Source organism: Schistocerca gregaria, chromosome 6, assembly GCF_023897955.1.
Source record: "Schistocerca gregaria isolate iqSchGreg1 chromosome 6, iqSchGreg1.2, whole genome shotgun sequence".
In the NCBI taxonomy this organism is placed as follows: domain Eukaryota; kingdom Metazoa; phylum Arthropoda; class Insecta; order Orthoptera; family Acrididae; genus Schistocerca; species Schistocerca gregaria.
In genome coordinates, this window is record NC_064925.1 from 463,922,680 (window position 1) to 463,944,360 (window position 21,681).

The 21,681-nt window shown below is 37.6% G+C and overlaps 1 protein-coding gene and 1 non-coding gene across 3 annotated transcripts in view; one reads left to right on the forward strand and one right to left on the reverse strand.

The window, feature by feature from the left end:
• LOC126277993 (transmembrane protein 87A) overlaps positions 1–10,777 on the forward strand; it is a 90,430-nt gene extending 79,653 nt beyond the window's left edge. The window contains exon 16 of one of the 2 annotated variants that reach the window (XM_049977666.1): positions 3,789–5,310. In XM_049977666.1, coding sequence (XP_049833623.1) covers positions 3,789–3,830 — 42 coding nt within the window. In that variant the 3' untranslated portion in view covers positions 3,831–5,310. Of the gene's footprint in view, positions 1–3,788; positions 5,311–9,255 lie in introns of those variants that run through there. The other variant, XM_049977667.1, reaches the window with a different exon arrangement.
• A 6,152-nt stretch (positions 10,778–16,929) lies between these two features.
• On the reverse strand, positions 16,930–17,059 carry LOC126279764 (U11 spliceosomal RNA). The gene has a single exon (XR_007551215.1). It is a non-coding gene; the product is annotated as a U11 spliceosomal RNA (small nuclear RNA).
• Positions 17,060–21,681: the final 4,622 nt, after the last annotated feature.

A 21,681-nucleotide genomic window follows, 5' to 3' on the forward strand; every position in this document is an offset into this window, starting at 1 on the left:
AGAAAAATATGGAAAGTCACTAGTCGGTAGTTAAGTGTCCTGTGCCAATCTTCCCATAGGTAGTGTAGGTGAAAGAGGGTGTTGTGGAAAGGGCTAGGTAAAATGCACTGGATGGCTTTCAGGGCTCTCGGATAGAGGATAAGAATTCCATAGTTGGAATACATCTCACCTTTTCCAAAACTCTGAAAATCACTCGCAGTTCACCACCATAGGTGCTGAATTTGTTCAGTATATGGATCTACAAGATACAGTTAAGGGATAATGGGATTATCTCTCTGCTTAAACTGCTCAGTGTATTATTCTCAGTTGTCGCTTTGGAGCCCGGGAGACCGTACGCATTTGATATGTTTCGCCACCAATCATTTCTGTTCCTGGCTTTCGTGGTCCACTCTCCTTTTCTCAGTCCAATCGCATCCATATTCCAGTTATCGTCCTTCCACCTCATCTGTGGCCTTCCTTTTGCCCTCCACGGATCCTGAGAATGCTACTCGCTGTAGTGTTACCTCTTCCATCCTAATTAAATGTTCTGCCCACATATATCGTCTTTCTTTGGCCAATATCAACATGGGGCAAATATTGTCCTTGATATCTTTCTCTCAAAGAGCTTCATTTTGTGCAACTGTTTTCTGTGATGTAAATGTTTCAGACCCATGTAGAAGTACTGGGAAATTACACTGATATAGTTTTATTTCACATAATGTAAGCCGAAATATTGCTCTGTTTGCTGCTGTGATTCTTGCCCTAATCTCAATTTCCATTATGTTCACTATAAATGCTTTACAAATATTTAATTAAGTCTGTTCTTTTAAAAAAGAATTCATCAACGGACATTGCATGCCTTGCTCATGACCATGTATTCAGCCTTCTCCTCCTCAATTTGTAAACCTGCTTTTCTTGCTTGTCATGAACTGCAAATGCGCTTCACAGTCACTTATTACGCCATCATCATCCACATACACAAGCCAATTAATTGTATTATCAAGTCTTATTCCAGCTAGGTTTATTTTTTTAGTTCCCTTTCTATCTTTGTTAAAATTAAGTTAACAAATATTTGGACAGAGTGTGTCTCCTTGTCTTAAGACCAGTTTGGGATCTTTGCATTCCTGTACTGAACTTTATGTGCAAGGAAACCTATAAAAATAGCTGCATATGACACATTAACTTTTTTGGAATTTGAAACTTGTTCTAGGCATTGGTAATTGTACACTTACATGTGCTCTCATAAGCTTTTTTGAAGTCAACAAAAACCATGTGAATGTCTATGATATGTCCCCAGCCTTTCTTGGTTATCTGTTTGAGTAAAACAGGCTGATCTGTTACTTCTGAAATAACATTGATAATTTCCTGTAATTCCTTCTGCCTATAATTGCTTCTGCCGTTGGGATCATTCTTGAGTAGACACTGACATATAATTTTGTAGCTTACATTAAGGAATACAATCCCTCTATAACTGACATACTAGGGGGTCATTCCATCAGTAAAAACATAACATCACTTTCTTGTCCATCCGTCCAACTGTTAAGACCCCTTTTTTCTCAGGAATGGGTACAGGTATCAAGTTGAATTAACACATAGTAAGGTGTGGTCCCTTGAAGCTGGGGGGGGGGGGGGGGGGGAGAATCTTCAAGCCAGTGCAATCAAAATATAAGATTATTTATGTCGCATACTTTGAACTTACTCGTCAAAACCTATAGATGAACTTTCCTATACACATGTTGGACCTGGTGTTCTAGCGGTAAAGCATATGCCTGGAAATTGAGATGTCTCTGGATCATATCTTGGTCTGACCACAGATTTTTCAGTCTTCGGTTTATCCTAGCTTTCACCCCTCAGTGATGCGAGGAGACACCAGAAACAATACATGGTTTGGATTCCACATTAAACTGTGGGTCCCCTTCCTCCAGTTGGATAATGGCGATAGGTTAGGGACACCCAACTCACCAAAGTGGTGACTAATAGAAAGCAGTTAGAAACAGGCTGGAAAGGTTGTAAGGGTGTTGCAGGGTAGTTTGTGCTGAGAAATAATTGTTAAGAAAAACACTCGGCACACTGCACTGTTTCAGAGTTAATTAGCACTTAAGTTAGCCAGTCAGGTTGTTCTGTGTGCAAATTCAGGTGGCCTGCCAGAGAATGGAGTCACGAACAGTGCTCTAAAACTCAACAAGAGAGCAATACAAAATAAGACATGCTGTAGTAGTAAGGATCGAACCCAAGCCGAAGGCTGAGCAGTCTCGTGTACTATCATCTACGCTATGAGAGGACACTAATTGTATGTGACAGGTGGCTTGAATTTGTGCACACAATGACCTAATTGGCTATCTTTATTGCATTAACTCAGAAATGGCACAATGTATCGAATTTTTTCCTTAAGAATTATTTTTCAGCACAATCTACCCTGCAACATCATTACAAGCTTTTAAGATGTTTCTGGCCACCCTTTATACATAAATAGGTTTGTATGGAACCCTGAAAGCATGAGTCCTACTCACACCTCTCATAAACTATTAGGCAGGAGGAGATGCATTGCTGGTAACCGTAACAGTTCTGCAGATTTGTTTGTAGGTTTCTCTTTGAAAGAAGAAACACTGCAGATAAGGTATGTTTGCTGTGAGGACTACACTGGGGAAGGTAGTATTGTATGGGTAAGTGGGGAATGTTTATGTTTGGGAATGTTGCATTCATAGTGAGAAGGAAAGTGCCTAATGACAATAGGACAAAACCTATAGAAAGTTGCTAAGGAAAGTGATTACTGTGTTGGATTGAATTTAGAAAAAAAGACAGCATCAATCAGTTGAAGATGGTAGTAAGCAAAAGGAGAAGAGCTTGTTGTGGAAACATTGTAACCAGCTGTGAGAGGATGATGTGTTAAATGACTGTGAAAATGGAAATGCAGACTCATGGGACATGTTTTGGGATGAATCAGTATAAGCAAGATGAAATTAAACCACCAGAAAATAAAACTGTGGAGAATTTCACAAGGAATATGGAAAGGTTGGATATTACAGGTAGGCAGGTGTAGTTGGTTCAGGAATAGACTACAGTGGCTTTTGTATAAAACTTTAGTACGGATACCTGAGAGCTTTGGGTATGGCAGGTAGGCAAGAAAAAAGAAATACAGGACTGGTTTTAAGTAGCCAAAAGTGGAAACTTGTTTGAAAAGGAAAGAAAAATTATGACAGACCCACTAGTCACTAGTGCCTTGTTAATGTGAAGTTCATAACTTCTTAAGTCACATATCCTTAATGACCGTGCATTGTAACATACAACACAAGTTACTGCTAATGGTGATAAAATATAACAGATAGATTGCTACTTACTGTAAAGATAATATGTTAAGTTGCAGACATCCAAAACTAAGAGACACTTACATATTAGCTTTTCGCCTGACCTTCATAATAAAAGTATAAACACACACACACACACACACACACACACACACACACACACACACACACACAAAATCAGAATTCATTCACACAAGCAAGCACACCTCATGCTTACATGATCACCATCTGCATTCTGGTCCAAGCTGCCACAGATAGCAGTTTTTTTCCTTATATCGATGTTATTCCAACCTGTAGTTTCCAATGTTTGCTGATAAAATATACTTACTTTCGATTTATTTGTCACTTTAAAGTGTGATAAAACTGTTATTATTTCAGTGTTCGTGTTCAAAATCTCAAAACAGATTTCTTTATTATATACTTAAATAATTGTTTATTTAGCTTCTTAAACAGATATAATTCAGAAAAGTAATTTAATAACATTTGCTTTTTTCCTCCCTCCAGGAAATCATGACAACAAAGTTTGAGGTTTCGAAAATGCAGTGAAAACAGCAGTATACGTACTTGGAAGTATAACGTGTAAGAGCTTCCTGTACAGTTGTCGAGTGTTATGCGATTGGGAAGAGAAGACAGTGAATGTTCTGACCTCAGTGTACAAGTTATCTCTGGTCATGCGAGTCACTGCCCGAGACTATGTACAGAAGATGCCAGTGGCTGTGTTGAGAGAGTACTACTTTCATCACATTGTTAAAGTAGCACAAATAATAGTGCATTAACATAAAATTTGTCTTCAAATAAATATTTTTACACAACTATATTAGTTTAAAAGCAGAGTTATGTACAAATAACATTTCTGCAAAGTTAATTATTTATTAATACAGATTAGTGCTGTCCAGATTCCACCTCTTTTTAACAGAATAGTAGTATTGCTTCCAGGACGTAGCATACTGTTAATGTTGTGCTTTTTTGAAGTCATTTGCTGGTGTTTATTACTGGAACATGAGCTGGGACAGCTGGATACCAGTTTTTATGTGGATGTTAAAATCGGATACCAGTGCCTTTTAAGTAAAATATGCAAATTGTTTATTATCAGTGTTTGTTTGTGATTAAGCTCCAAGTTCCTTTGTAATGGAGAGAAAAAAAATCAGAATTCAGACTGAATTAGTTTTGCTAGGTAGGATTTTTCACTTAGGTGGCTGTGGATCTGATCTCTTGATCATTTGTGAATAAATTAATCCTTTAAAGAGTTTGTGTAAATATAAACAGTTGGTAGCCTGAAATTTTATATCTACATGACAGTTAAGAGAAATGTCAAAAATGGAGCCACCTCTTTTTTTCTGATCTGTGATCACAGATGTTTCACGATTGCATTAATATGGAGAACTATGTTCCTGTGACAAAGTTGACTTATTCTCAGGCTGGTTCTTTTGTTGCATATTATCTACATCAAACATTTTTGTTTAAGAAAGATTATACTAATATGTAACATGCAATGTATTGTAATAGAAAATATGTATTCCTTTATTGCTATTTGACTTAAGCCTAAAAATCTTGTTAGTATTATTAACTTAAATTGTGATCCACAGTGGTTGTTTTCCACAGGAAGAAACGGGGAAAAGTTTATTTTAGCTTGTTTGTAGCCACCGTCATTTTCTACATCCCTATTTTTGTGACATTGCTTTTTAAAACTGATGATTTTACTTGGCACTGTGCACCTTATTTTTGACATTATTTGTGATATTTGTTAACTGTACAACATACTATGTACCATAAAATAATTTTATAAGCTACATGAAGGGAGGTTTATTTAACACAGATCTTCTAGTCACCTTCGGTTTAAGCTGTCTGCTGAGTGGAAAAAAAAAAAAAAAAATTCTGTTTCACTCTCCATAGTATTATATGTTTGTGGCAATAAAATTAATGAAAGTTGTATACCATGAAGTGTGTGAATAACAAAAAACATATGAATTATGTGCCTCACCTTTAAAAAGATTCTTAAAATAAAATCTGTTTATAAAATAACACATACCATTTATAAAACCTTTATAACTGCTCTCTCTCTCTCTCTCTCTCTCTCTCTCTCTATCTATCTATCCCCTACCTCTGTACATGTATAAAGCAAATTGCTATTACTTCCAGACTGAATGACTGACTGTTTGTCCGACTGATACTCGAACCCAGAACCTTGCCTTTTGCGTAAAATACTCTTCTGACTTGACCTATCAAGACATGACTTAAGACCCTCCTCACAGCATGACTTCTACCAGAACCTTTTTTTCAGGAGTGTTAGCCCATCAGCTGTGCAGGAAAACTTGGGCGAAGTTTTTATTCTCATGCTTTAATGCAGTGCTTTAGCCTGTCTGATTACATTCTTTAGCACTTTCCAGTATTATCAGCTGTGAAATTTTGTAACCGGGCAATTCTTTCCTTCATATTATGATACAGTAGCCTCCACTCCATCTTACATGATATTCTAATAACATTAATTATCCAAATTGGTTTCTTATTATTACTGCATACATACATACATGCAATTTTTAGTTATTAAAGAAACTGATAAATATGTTATGAAATGTATATTTACTGATAGTCATTTGTATTGTAGACTTCTTGCTAAGTTTGCCTTTGAGATAAGATTCAAATGTCTGTATTGTACCGAGCGAGGTGGCGCAGTGGTTAGCACACTGGACTCGGATTCGGGAGGACGACGGTTCAATCCCGTCTCCGGTCATCCTGATTTAGGTTTTCTGTGATTTCCCTAAATCGTTTCAGGCAAATGCCGGGATGGTTCCTTTGAAAGGGCACGGCCGATTTCCTTCCCAATCCTTCCCTAACTCGAGCTTGCGCTCCGTCTCTAATGACCTCGTTGTCGACGGGACGTTAAACACTAACCACCACCACCATCTGTATTGTAGGTGCACTTAGCTCTTAAATATTTTATTTAGTACTTGACAATATGGCTCTGCCTTGATTCAGTTCAGAGTATTACTATCAATGCACCATGACCTGAAAGGCCATTGCTAATTTTAGTCACATTGTGCCCTTCAACTTGAGAACAACCCCACAAAGTATTGCCCATGATTGTGCTTCAAGTAAATCCATTAACATTCTATTCCCTGAAGAATAAGAAAGTAAGTTCATAATGAAATTTCGACACAAATTCAACTTTATGCACTTTGTAAGAACTGAACCTAGCACAGTGTCAACTCTGAGAGTAAAACCCTGTAGTCTGAACGGGGTCATCTCCAACGGTGTATGACACAAAGGTTTTCCTTGAAAACTCACTCTCCTACACAGTCTTCAAATACTTGGTCTTTACAATATTTGGAATTCCGATTATTTTGAATGAATCATTGCATTTGGGAATATTGGCCACACTTCTCCTCTGCAGTGAAGTCTTTGCATAGAAATTAGATAAGAGGTACTTTTGAGGCATAAAAATGTCCGAGTCAAGATCTATTAGCAATTCATCGACTTAATTCTTCTAATGTTTTGGCGAAATAAGCTTACTGCTCCTTCTGATCTTCATTTCCCATTTATTAAAACCTTTCCTCCTACATGATTTCACCTTAGAAAAAGTCTACTCATTCTGCAAATTTATCATTGGAATTTGGCCTTGAGTCCAGATCCACTTGGTATACTAGCACTTTTTAGCTTAACGAACTATTCCTTCCCAATCCTAGGCAGGTGTAGGCTTTGTCTAGTATAGATACTCTCCAATGGCACCAAAAAGTCACCAGTGCCCTCTCAAGACTCATATTAACTCGCCTCACAGCACTGTCAACATTGGTCAGTAAACACATCGTTGATCATAACGCCGGAACAACTGTACGAAGTTAACATTAGTGGTCTGAGTCACAACCTATATCATAGGCCCAGTCACTACCAAGACTGGCACTGTGGTTCAGAACATCACTATGTTTCAGAAAATAAGAATATTGCAACTTAAGGCAGCTGATATTCTACAGGGTGGGCAGAAAGTAATTCTATTTCTATTTTTCCTCTCCTACAACATTGTAGGTATAAATACAAATTTCTGCTAATTTATGATTTATTATATATCATTGTCTTTCCAAAAGTTACAACTCCTTATATGCTCCAGTATTTTCTAGATGCTGTCTTAAATGAACAGGTATGTTTGCTGTGACCTTCCTCAAGAACTCAGCAGGAATATCACTCATGACTGCACAAATCTCTTTCTCAAGTTTGCCAAGAGTTTATTGTAGGCCTATGCACTGTTTCAGAGTTAATTAGCACTTAAGTTAGCCAGTCAGGTTGTTCTGTGTGCAAATTCAGGTGGCCTGCCAGAGAATGGAGTCACGAACAGTGCTCTAAAACTCAACAAGAGAGCAATACAAAATAAGACATGCTGTAGTAGTAAGGATCGAACCCAAGCCGAAGGCTGAGCAGTCTCGTGTACTATCATCTACGCTATGAGAGGACACTAATTGTATGTGACAGGTGGCTTGAATTTGTGCACACAATGACCTAATTGGCTATCTTTATTGCATTAACTCAGAAATGGCACAATGTATCGAATTTTTTCCTTAAGAATTATTTTTCAGCACAATCTACCCTGCAACATCATTACAAGCTTTTAAGATGTTTCTGGCCACCCTTTATACATAAATAGGTTTGTATGGAACCCTGAAAGCATGAGTCCTACTCACACCTCTCATAAACTATTAGGCAGGAGGAGATGCATTGCTGGTAACCGTAACAGTTCTGCAGATTTGTTTGTAGGTTTCTCTTTGAAAGAAGAAACACTGCAGATAAGGTATGTTTGCTGTGAGGACTACACTGGGGAAGGTAGTATTGTATGGGTAAGTGGGGAATGTTTATGTTTGGGAATGTTGCATTCATAGTGAGAAGGAAAGTGCCTAATGACAATAGGACAAAACCTATAGAAAGTTGCTAAGGAAAGTGATTACTGTGTTGGATTGAATTTAGAAAAAAAGACAGCATCAATCAGTTGAAGATGGTAGTAAGCAAAAGGAGAAGAGCTTGTTGTGGAAACATTGTAACCAGCTGTGAGAGGATGATGTGTTAAATGACTGTGAAAATGGAAATGCAGACTCATGGGACATGTTTTGGGATGAATCAGTATAAGCAAGATGAAATTAAACCACCAGAAAATAAAACTGTGGAGAATTTCACAAGGAATATGGAAAGGTTGGATATTACAGGTAGGCAGGTGTAGTTGGTTCAGGAATAGACTACAGTGGCTTTTGTATAAAACTTTAGTACGGATACCTGAGAGCTTTGGGTATGGCAGGTAGGCAAGAAAAAAGAAATACAGGACTGGTTTTAAGTAGCCAAAAGTGGAAACTTGTTTGAAAAGGAAAGAAAAATTATGACAGACCCACTAGTCACTAGTGCCTTGTTAATGTGAAGTTCATAACTTCTTAAGTCACATATCCTTAATGACCGTGCATTGTAACATACAACACAAGTTACTGCTAATGGTGATAAAATATAACAGATAGATTGCTACTTACTGTAAAGATAATATGTTAAGTTGCAGACATCCAAAACTAAGAGACACTTACATATTAGCTTTTCGCCTGACCTTCATAATAAAAGTATAAACACACACACACACACACACACACACACACACACACACACACACACACACACAAAATCAGAATTCATTCACACAAGCAAGCACACCTCATGCTTACATGATCACCATCTGCATTCTGGTCCAAGCTGCCACAGATAGCAGTTTTTTTCCTTATATCGATGTTATTCCAACCTGTAGTTTCCAATGTTTGCTGATAAAATATACTTACTTTCGATTTATTTGTCACTTTAAAGTGTGATAAAACTGTTATTATTTCAGTGTTCGTGTTCAAAATCTCAAAACAGATTTCTTTATTATATACTTAAATAATTGTTTATTTAGCTTCTTAAACAGATATAATTCAGAAAAGTAATTTAATAACATTTGCTTTTTTCCTCCCTCCAGGAAATCATGACAACAAAGTTTGAGGTTTCGAAAATGCAGTGAAAACAGCAGTATACGTACTTGGAAGTATAACGTGTAAGAGCTTCCTGTACAGTTGTCGAGTGTTATGCGATTGGGAAGAGAAGACAGTGAATGTTCTGACCTCAGTGTACAAGTTATCTCTGGTCATGCGAGTCACTGCCCGAGACTATGTACAGAAGATGCCAGTGGCTGTGTTGAGAGAGTACTACTTTCATCACATTGTTAAAGTAGCACAAATAATAGTGCATTAACATAAAATTTGTCTTCAAATAAATATTTTTACACAACTATATTAGTTTAAAAGCAGAGTTATGTACAAATAACATTTCTGCAAAGTTAATTATTTATTAATACAGATTAGTGCTGTCCAGATTCCACCTCTTTTTAACAGAATAGTAGTATTGCTTCCAGGACGTAGCATACTGTTAATGTTGTGCTTTTTTGAAGTCATTTGCTGGTGTTTATTACTGGAACATGAGCTGGGACAGCTGGATACCAGTTTTTATGTGGATGTTAAAATCGGATACCAGTGCCTTTTAAGTAAAATATGCAAATTGTTTATTATCAGTGTTTGTTTGTGATTAAGCTCCAAGTTCCTTTGTAATGGAGAGAAAAAAAATCAGAATTCAGACTGAATTAGTTTTGCTAGGTAGGATTTTTCACTTAGGTGGCTGTGGATCTGATCTCTTGATCATTTGTGAATAAATTAATCCTTTAAAGAGTTTGTGTAAATATAAACAGTTGGTAGCCTGAAATTTTATATCTACATGACAGTTAAGAGAAATGTCAAAAATGGAGCCACCTCTTTTTTTCTGATCTGTGATCACAGATGTTTCACGATTGCATTAATATGGAGAACTATGTTCCTGTGACAAAGTTGACTTATTCTCAGGCTGGTTCTTTTGTTGCATATTATCTACATCAAACATTTTTGTTTAAGAAAGATTATACTAATATGTAACATGCAATGTATTGTAATAGAAAATATGTATTCCTTTATTGCTATTTGACTTAAGCCTAAAAATCTTGTTAGTATTATTAACTTAAATTGTGATCCACAGTGGTTGTTTTCCACAGGAAGAAACGGGGAAAAGTTTATTTTAGCTTGTTTGTAGCCACCGTCATTTTCTACATCCCTATTTTTGTGACATTGCTTTTTAAAACTGATGATTTTACTTGGCACTGTGCACCTTATTTTTGACATTATTTGTGATATTTGTTAACTGTACAACATACTATGTACCATAAAATAATTTTATAAGCTACATGAAGGGAGGTTTATTTAACACAGATCTTCTAGTCACCTTCGGTTTAAGCTGTCTGCTGAGTGGAAAAAAAAAAAAAAAAATTCTGTTTCACTCTCCATAGTATTATATGTTTGTGGCAATAAAATTAATGAAAGTTGTATACCATGAAGTGTGTGAATAACAAAAAACATATGAATTATGTGCCTCACCTTTAAAAAGATTCTTAAAATAAAATCTGTTTATAAAATAACACATACCATTTATAAAACCTTTATAACTGCTCTCTCTCTCTCTCTCTCTCTCTCTCTCTCTATCTATCTATCCCCTACCTCTGTACATGTATAAAGCAAATTGCTATTACTTCCAGACTGAATGACTGACTGTTTGTCCGACTGATACTCGAACCCAGAACCTTGCCTTTTGCGTAAAATACTCTTCTGACTTGACCTATCAAGACATGACTTAAGACCCTCCTCACAGCATGACTTCTACCAGAACCTTTTTTTCAGGAGTGTTAGCCCATCAGCTGTGCAGGAAAACTTGGGCGAAGTTTTTATTCTCATGCTTTAATGCAGTGCTTTAGCCTGTCTGATTACATTCTTTAGCACTTTCCAGTATTATCAGCTGTGAAATTTTGTAACCGGGCAATTCTTTCCTTCATATTATGATACAGTAGCCTCCACTCCATCTTACATGATATTCTAATAACATTAATTATCCAAATTGGTTTCTTATTATTACTGCATACATACATACATGCAATTTTTAGTTATTAAAGAAACTGATAAATATGTTATGAAATGTATATTTACTGATAGTCATTTGTATTGTAGACTTCTTGCTAAGTTTGCCTTTGAGATAAGATTCAAATGTCTGTATTGTACCGAGCGAGGTGGCGCAGTGGTTAGCACACTGGACTCGGATTCGGGAGGACGACGGTTCAATCCCGTCTCCGGTCATCCTGATTTAGGTTTTCTGTGATTTCCCTAAATCGTTTCAGGCAAATGCCGGGATGGTTCCTTTGAAAGGGCACGGCCGATTTCCTTCCCAATCCTTCCCTAACTCGAGCTTGCGCTCCGTCTCTAATGACCTCGTTGTCGACGGGACGTTAAACACTAACCACCACCACCATCTGTATTGTAGGTGCACTTAGCTCTTAAATATTTTATTTAGTACTTGACAATATGGCTCTGCCTTGATTCAGTTCAGAGTATTACTATCAATGCACCATGACCTGAAAGGCCATTGCTAATTTTAGTCACATTGTGCCCTTCAACTTGAGAACAACCCCACAAAGTATTGCCCATGATTGTGCTTCAAGTAAATCCATTAACATTCTATTCCCTGAAGAATAAGAAAGTAAGTTCATAATGAAATTTCGACACAAATTCAACTTTATGCACTTTGTAAGAACTGAACCTAGCACAGTGTCAACTCTGAGAGTAAAACCCTGTAGTCTGAACGGGGTCATCTCCAACGGTGTATGACACAAAGGTTTTCCTTGAAAACTCACTCTCCTACACAGTCTTCAAATACTTGGTCTTTACAATATTTGGAATTCCGATTATTTTGAATGAATCATTGCATTTGGGAATATTGGCCACACTTCTCCTCTGCAGTGAAGTCTTTGCATAGAAATTAGATAAGAGGTACTTTTGAGGCATAAAAATGTCCGAGTCAAGATCTATTAGCAATTCATCGACTTAATTCTTCTAATGTTTTGGCGAAATAAGCTTACTGCTCCTTCTGATCTTCATTTCCCATTTATTAAAACCTTTCCTCCTACATGATTTCACCTTAGAAAAAGTCTACTCATTCTGCAAATTTATCATTGGAATTTGGCCTTGAGTCCAGATCCACTTGGTATACTAGCACTTTTTAGCTTAACGAACTATTCCTTCCCAATCCTAGGCAGGTGTAGGCTTTGTCTAGTATAGATACTCTCCAATGGCACCAAAAAGTCACCAGTGCCCTCTCAAGACTCATATTAACTCGCCTCACAGCACTGTCAACATTGGTCAGTAAACACATCGTTGATCATAACGCCGGAACAACTGTACGAAGTTAACATTAGTGGTCTGAGTCACAACCTATATCATAGGCCCAGTCACTACCAAGACTGGCACTGTGGTTCAGAACATCACTATGTTTCAGAAAATAAGAATATTGCAACTTAAGGCAGCTGATATTCTACAGGGTGGGCAGAAAGTAATTCTATTTCTATTTTTCCTCTCCTACAACATTGTAGGTATAAATACAAATTTCTGCTAATTTATGATTTATTATATATCATTGTCTTTCCAAAAGTTACAACTCCTTATATGCTCCAGTATTTTCTAGATGCTGTCTTAAATGAACAGGTATGTTTGCTGTGACCTTCCTCAAGAACTCAGCAGGAATATCACTCATGACTGCACAAATCTCTTTCTCAAGTTTGCCAAGAGTTTATTGTAGGCCTATGCTGTGATACACGTCTCCCCCCCCCCCCCCCCCCCCCCTCCATAAACAGAAATTCAGTGGGTGAGGTTGGGGTTTGTGCTGGTCGTTTTGTTGAGGCTTCTTCGATCTATCCATTGTCCTGTGAACACAGACAAAGCATATTGTGGGGAACTCCATCTTGCATAAACAACAGTTCATGTGACATGTCTCATTAAGAAATTGTAGGCAATACAAAATTTTCTAACATTTCTAGATATCTTTCAGTGTCAGTAGTGTTTCTCAACAGGCAAGGTCCAATAATGCAGGAAGAAGTCAGGCCACACCACTCTCTTGCTTTCAGCTTTCCCTAATTTTTTTAAATGGTCCCTTTGCAATTAACCTCTGCCCCCCCTCCCCCCCCCCCCCCCCCCCACATGAAACAGTATTATCACTCCACTGAATTTTTTCATACAGTTGTAGACAATCATGGCACGCGAAAATCATTTCACAAAATTCTACAAGCCTATCTCAGTCATTTGGGTACAATATTTGAATAATGAATCTTCCACAGTTTGTAATGTGACTTTGTGAACAATTGTACGTACAGAACAGTATGTGACACCGCTCTCTCTTGCAGCCCACCTTGTTGATTTTGAGGGGTTTGGCTTGAACATCTCCCTCAATGTGGCCACCTTTTTCTCTGACACCGAAGTTGAGGACCTTCCTGGTCTCTTTGTGTCCGTGACACCTCCAGTAGGCATTAATTTTCTGTGGCAATTTTTGTTTTTGCATCCAGAACAGCTTGCTTCCCGTATTGACCCCTTCACCACATTTGGACCTGAGTCACAGATTGACACACCTCATATCTTGTTGCAAACTGTGGCTCTCTTCTCAATGCTTAATTGTCCTGGCATCTCCATGGCGCTTCACAGGATCTGGAATATGAAAAAAGTGTCATACTTTAGTGTCTATAACTTCCACTGCAGCAATATAGGAAATCTTAAAATACAAAATAGGGAGTTCTTTCTGCCCAAATGCAGTATACCTTGATTTATCACAGGTCAAGATATATGACAATGTATGAAATTAAGAAAAGGTATACCTCTATTCACCCAAAGATTGGTTTGAACACTGCAATGCCTTAATCTACATGGTCATATTAGAGTTGATAGGCCTTTGCCTTTCTCTGATCTTTGAACTGAACTGACTTACACAGTCTGTCAGAGGGGAACTTAACAGTTTAACATGTACTCTGAACTACACTGCAACTTGGCATTTCTCATCAGAGTAAACCATTTCTAGAGATGACAGAAGTGACATGAGACAGAGAAAAATCCCTAGAGCCAACAGAGGTTCGAAGCATGGAGGTTTTCATTGATTGGTTGACTTGGGTGACTCATCATACTCCGTAGACATCACAAAAGAGAACCATCAGGGAAGGATAGCAAGTCAAGGAATACATTAACGAAAGACAAGGAAGTCAATCTATGCTGAGTATTAACAATAAAATAACACTAAAGTGCTTAATGTTACTCATGTTTGTCGGCTAAATTGAACCAAGTAAATAAGAAAGACAGCTGCTGCTTCAGCTATACTAAATATCTACTGTTCATGTACCACTGTTAGCTTAATTCTTACACTTACACCCACTTTCTGCAGTTGACTATGAAGTACAAGGCAGAGGGTACTTCGCATTGTACACTGAATTAAGATTTCTTCTAATTCCGTTCACAGTGTATAGGAAGAATGACTGCTTAAATGCCCCTGTGCATACTGTAATTAGTCAAATCTTGCTACGGAAGCCATACATAGGGAGCAGTAGTATATTCCCAGATTCCTGTCTTTAACAGTGTTGTGTGATAGTTGGTTTCTTCCATGTTAAGGTATATGTTTCAGATATTCGTGATATACAGTCATTTGACCATTCATATTGCCCTTCTTCATTGATCACACTGGCATTTTTCAATGCAAATAGTACCTACATTTTGTAAACCCTGAGTCTTGTTTAAATACATTAATACTTGTCATGGAATTGTGCAAACAACACTGCTTCATGCCATTTTAGTAACAGAGCTTTTCAGTCCTTGAATCGTAGTATTCAGATTATGACTACTGATGTGTTTTTCATTTGAATTGGTTGTGATTCTGAATTTTAAGGTGAGTGAAGATGCAAGGAGGAAGGAGAATATACTAATGAGTTATCTGAGGTAAGTAGCACTAAACAAACTGAGATTACTGACAAAAGAGCATCTGTTGAAGTTAGGGTGCAGGTAGCAGTAGAGGTCAATGAAAGATGCACAGTAAGCTATTTCAAGTTAGCTGTAGAACACACAATAAGAGGACCATGCAAACACCTAAAAATAAACAGCCACTGCAGTAATCACAAATGTTACATCATACTGACAAGTTTTTAGAAGAGAGCATAGTAGCTTGAAATGAACTTGCAGAAATTACTGAGTACTGCAGCCAATAAGACTTATCACAAATGGCAGTGCACTCATGCCATCATCAAATGAAATGACTAAAATCTGTAGTATGGGACCATCCAATTCAGAACAGACCTCTGCATGACAACTAATTCTACATACATCGAATCTATGAAACACAGCCTCCTGAAAGACTGGCTGGCATTTTCCCTACCCACACTGCCTGAGAAAACATCTAATTTTCCACCAAAGGGAGGTTAAAGCCCATGATATGCAACATGTGAATAAGACGGTGATAATCTATGCAGCAACTTGAATAGTTAACCTGACTTGTGAAGTATTCAGTATAGGTATATTTTGGACTTCCCATGAGTTCTATGAGTAGCACTCAGTTGTGGTTTAGTCAATAGTTTATTTGTGCTGTATGGCCAACTGCCTCACATTTAAAAAAAATATATGTTGGGTATGTCTTGGTAAGCAAACCTCGTGAGGCAATATGGTTCTCGTTTTAGCCAAACAGTAAAACACCTTGTGATACTGGAGCACACCCAGACTCAATTAGATGGTTACAATATTTTTTAAAAAAAAGGCATTGTACTCTCTTCATTAAGGACTATCTATCAAAGGAAGTGTGGAGGTGCTTAGATTTCTGCAGGTCTTAGACTCAATTCATTTAGTAATTGCACACTTACAGAGCACTATTCATGAAGGTCCTATACCTGTTCATTACTATTTCAATCTTAATGAAATGAAAACTGGGCATACATATGTACACTTGATTCATATTTTAATTGATTCTGCACAGAGTCTTCCAGGAAAATGAACACACAACTTTACTGATGATGTGCCTAGGACATTTAATGGGTATTCATGCATGAAAGACACTCACAGTGTGTGTGTGTGTGTGTGTGTGTTTAATGAAATAAAAACTGAACTGTGATGTAGATTTGGTTATTGCGCACAGACACTTCTAGAAACAGTAGTGATTTTCAAAAACGAATGAATTCTATCACTTTTTTAACAGTACTCTAATATGCTTAGCTCAGGTGAGTATAGTTTTTCTGAGTTTTACGCAGTTTGCTATCTCACACACAATATTCAGATACATGCAAATACATTCTATGTTCACATTTATAGTAGTTTTTAACACTGGTTGCTAACAACAGTAAAAAACTTTGCAAAGTGAATGTACAGTGCTGCTGGAAGCTTTTGAAACGCAGTGCACCTGGTATTTTAAATTGCAAGTGGAGTAACGACGTATTCTGGCTTTCAACTGATTCTGAATTAATAGTCTGGGAGTTATATTGGGTATCCATTTGCAAATGACTCCATGGCTATAAGCTTTGACATAAAGCAAGGAAATTTTGTTTCCCGACTCGGCGCGGATGAGCCAGTTCGGTGGGTCCATAATGACAATGTATCAGAAATTATGATTTATTCACCAATTACAAAGTGTAAGAGTGCCTCTGTTGGAGAGGGAACTTTTAACACAAACGGATCGGTGTTATTGTACACTGTATGTATGTTGGTATCCAATCTCCCAATATTTCGTTTCATATTGCGGGGGCGTCAGTGCTTATTGGCAGCCAACTGCCCCACAAATACAAAAATTATGTGTTGGGTATGTCTTGATAGCCATACCCCACGAGCCGTAAAGGCCCATGCACCATGAAAGTGGCGAACACCCTTTTTAAACCAGAACGTGCTTCAGGTATCATTAAGTAAACGTTAAGTTCGTGCTTCTATTCGAGCACATATACCATATATTATAAAATGAAAGGTTTAACACAACTAAGAATCGATATTATATATTAAAAATGCTTTTGTTGCTTATGAAATGCAGCATTGTGTCTTAGTTACTCTCCTAGGTAGTCTTTTTTCAGTTTTTTTACGCGAATCCAGTATGCACAACGCTCAACGCCATCTACCGTTCAGTCTGTGCACTAACGAGCAGTAACGCGACCTTGGCGCGATCTACGGCGATAGCTGTCGACTGTAGATGCGTGGTTTTAGCCGACAGATTGACTTACAAGTTTATTGTGATTAAGGTACTTGATCAATAGGAATCGTCTCTAGGCACCCTATGTTTATTGTTTTTGCTTTATGCGCCGCACTTCGGGGCTAAAATCCACCTTAAAATGCTAAATTAAACTGTTGAACATTACATTCACCTCTGTGTAGACATTGAAAATAGAACCGCATCAGACACCGTGAATAATATCCTGTATGCTTATAGTGCCTGCAGCAAGTTTACTATAATAAATACGTCACCATAAGTATATATATATATATATGATTGCAGTGCTCAACTAAAGGTACTTTGTATCTGTAGGTGGCAGAACGCTTTTTGTTGCTACGTGATGATCACTTTACAGGAAATATTTAACACACAAGGCACTTTCGTTGGCTTTAAAAAGCGAAGTTTACACGACTACATTTACGTTTCAAGCCTCTGTGCTATCTGCCACTGCGCATGCGGCACGCGTTTGCGCAACTCCGTGGCAATGTTGATAGCCAACGTTATTTCTGGTACAAGCACACCTAAATTCTGCTACAATACCAAATATAATTTAAGATATAGCCTACAAAAAATACAGGCTGGAAAAGGACTTAAACTACAAACAAATATATCCCATACCGTAACAGCCAACGATACCAAGGACGACTGTGAATGAGCCTCGAGATCGGTCCTGTTATATTGACATAACTAATATTAACGTGTTGTGTATTCCTATCGAAATTCTTATATTGTAATTCTTTAATCAGTCTATAACGGCGTTACAAACAGCTTGCTTTCCAGCCTTGGCATAGTAAATTCTCATTAGAATGAGATGAGTCTTCATGTTAGAACCGATATCATAGCCCTGGCCCCTCATGTCCTCCAAAGGTATTTTCACTTCCGCTAACTGTTTTAAGACTACCCCTGTACGCCCCCAACCAGACGTATCTCTTCCAAGTACAAATCCAAGAGTATGTTCACTAATATTTACATCGCTCACGCCAAGATCACAAAAAGCACTATCATTGTCATTTGCACAAAATCAGAACTATCTGGTGTACAGCCCAAAATTAAACTACAATATTTAGCAGATCTCAATAAAGGCAAATTTTTTAAACTACAATATTTAGATCTCAATAAAGACAAAATTTTATTCTTAATTTTTTGGTGGAGAATGCGAATTATTTCATTTTGTATGTTTGTATCCAGATAATGACGAAACTTACTTTCACAAAGCGTTGCTCTCCTATTTTCGCCGAGAACTGACTCAAATTCACCAAATAATTCGACCAATTTTTAAAAATTTCCTTTGTTGTGTGTGAACGGTTTGTCAGAAGCTCTTCTGAAGGGAAACCACTGTCTAACCAAAAACTGGATAACTGCTATAAGGCGTTCTATTACACCTTTCCAATGCCGAGTTTCTGCATTTAATATCTGCAGGGTTCCTGCATCGACAGTATTGACAGATTTTAATCTTTTACCGAGCTCTACCCACTTGGTGAGATTGTAATTGGCGAGCTCTATCCAGTTTTGGTGCGATTCTAAGTGCACTTGGGACCTACTGTGGCTAACTAATGTCTCAGAAATGTGCCACCAGTTATTACAACCACCTGAAAACTATAATTTTGTAATGTTCGAAAAGAGTTTATAGCTGAAACAAAAAGGAGCATTTTAACTTTTAGAATAAACTATTTCTTCTGAACAATTTCCGTTATCTGTTCTGGAGGCTCTAACAAAATCATGTGTTTTGTCGGGCCATTTTGCGGGTTCTGAATCAACTACATCACTGACAGTTTAAGTATCAGATGAGGGCTTGCTATAATCAGCTGAAACAGTTTCACATTCATCAGAGAGCTTGCATACAATATCATGTTTACCCAGCGACGTTCTAGGTACTTCTTCATCTATCTAAGGCTTACCCTGATTTACGTCTGCGTCTGGATTTGTGCCTGGATCATTCTGATCAAAGTCTTCTTTAGGTTGGAATAATTTATCTACAGAATACTTCAATTTTTTGTCTACATTTTCTCTTTCTGCTCGTCTTTTCCTATACTGGCAGCCTGAAAGGCGTTTCTTGCCGTCAGACACTGCAACAGTTTATACAATTTGCAATAATTTACGGCCTAATCAAAACACGTCGCGTCACAGTGAGAAAACGTTTTCACACCAAACTAATAATACGTTGGCACTGACTGCTGAATGTATAATTATCAGCTTTTAACACAATCGTTATTGCCTTTACTGAACACCCTCCAAAAGGAATGATACGGACGGTGATAGAGCTGTCTTTACCTATACCATTATTGTTCGAAGTGAAGAGATGAAAGTAAACCGTGTCTCTCAAATAAAATGTCTCCAATAAGTGCAACACATACAGACCTATATTGGTGCCACAATCCACAATTCGACCACTCTATCAAACACTTAACTCGCCACTTAGCTATTTACAAACAATGCAAGCCACCATTGCCGCTATACTATAATGAAAATGCCAACTGAGACGGCGTATCTACTGTGCACGGCTGCCAACTCCCAAAAATATTTGCCCCGTAAACGCAAGTCGAAACATCCCCAAGACTCAGTATTAATTAACTAAAACCTCTAAAAGAGAGTATCCAGATTTTTGTGTTAATTTTACTTATTTATTTGAAAATTATCCAACATTTCAAACATAATTTCAGTTTTTATGAAACATTCTCTAAATTTTAATGCTAATGCCAAGCAAACATAGCATTTTGAATGGATTATGTGTAGTACAAGATTTGCATTTTGTTGCAGAGAAATATGAACCATCAAAGCAGTCTTCGGCATTTCAATGCACAGCCTGCTTCATAGCTTTTTTTAAAAAAAATTACAATAATGTAAATAGAAAACATGCATAAATATAAAAATGCAGTAAATGAAGCAGGCAAAAAGGAATACAGACGTCTCAAAAATGAGATCGACAGGAAGTGCAAAATGGTTAAGCAGGGATGGCTAGAGGACAAATGTAAGGATGTAGAGGCTTATCTCACGAGGGTAAGATAGATACCGCTTACAGGAAAATTAAAGAGACCTTTGGAGATAAGAGAATCACTTGTATGAACATCAAGGCCTCAGATGGAAACCCAGTTCTAAGCAAAGAAGGGAAAGCAGAAAGGTGGAAGGAGAATATAGAGGGTCTATACAAGGGCGATATACTTGAGGACAATATTATGGAAATGGAAGAGAATGTAGATGAAGATGAAATGGGAAATACGATACTGTGTGAAGAGTTTGACAGAGCACTAAAAGACCTGAGTCGAAACAAGGCCCCCGGAGTAGACAACATTCCATTGGAACTACTGACAGTCTTGGGAGAGCCAGTCCTGACAAAACTCTACCATCTGGTGAGCAAGATCTATGAGACAGGCGAATTACTCTCAGACTTCAAGAAGAATATAATAATTCCAATCCCAAAGAAAGCAGGTGTTGACAGATGTGAAAATTACCGAACTATAAATTTAATAAGTCACAGCTGCAAAATACTAACGCGAATTCTTTACAGACGAATGGAAAAACTAGTAGAAGCCGACCTCGGGTAAGATCAATTTGGATTCCGTAGAAATGTTGGAACACGTGAGGCAATACTGACCCTACGACTTATCTTAGAAGCTAGATTAAGGAAGGGCAAACCTACGTTTCTAGCATTTGTAGACTTAGGGAAAGCTTTTGACAATGCTGACTGGAATATTCTCTTTCAAATTCTGAAGGTAGCAGGGGTAAAATACAGGGAGCGAAAGGCTATTTACAATTTGTACAGAAACCAGATGGCAGTTATAAAGAGTCGAGGGACATGAAAGGGAAGTAGTGGTTGGGAAGGGAGTAATACAGGGTTGTAGTCTCTCCCCGATGTTATTCAATCTGTATATTGAGCAAGCAGTGAAGGAAACAAAAGAAAAACTCGGAGAAGAAATCAAAATGTAGACGTTCGCCGACGACATCGTAATTCTGTCAGGGACAGCAAAGGACTTGGAAGAGCAGTTGAACGGAATTGATAGTGTCTTGAAAGGAGGATATAACATGAACATCAACAAAAGCAAAACGAGGATAATGGAATGTAGTCGAATTAAGTTGGGTGATGCTGAGGGAATTAGATTAGGAAATGAGACACTTAAAGTAGTAAAGGAGTTTTGCTATTTGGGGAGCAAAATAACTGATGATGGTCGAAGTAGAGAGGATATAAAATGTAGACTGGCAATGGCAAGGAAAGCGTTTCTGAAGAAGAGAAATTTGTTAACATCGAGTATAGATTTAAGTGTCAGGAAGTCATTTCTGAAAGTATTTGTATGGAGTG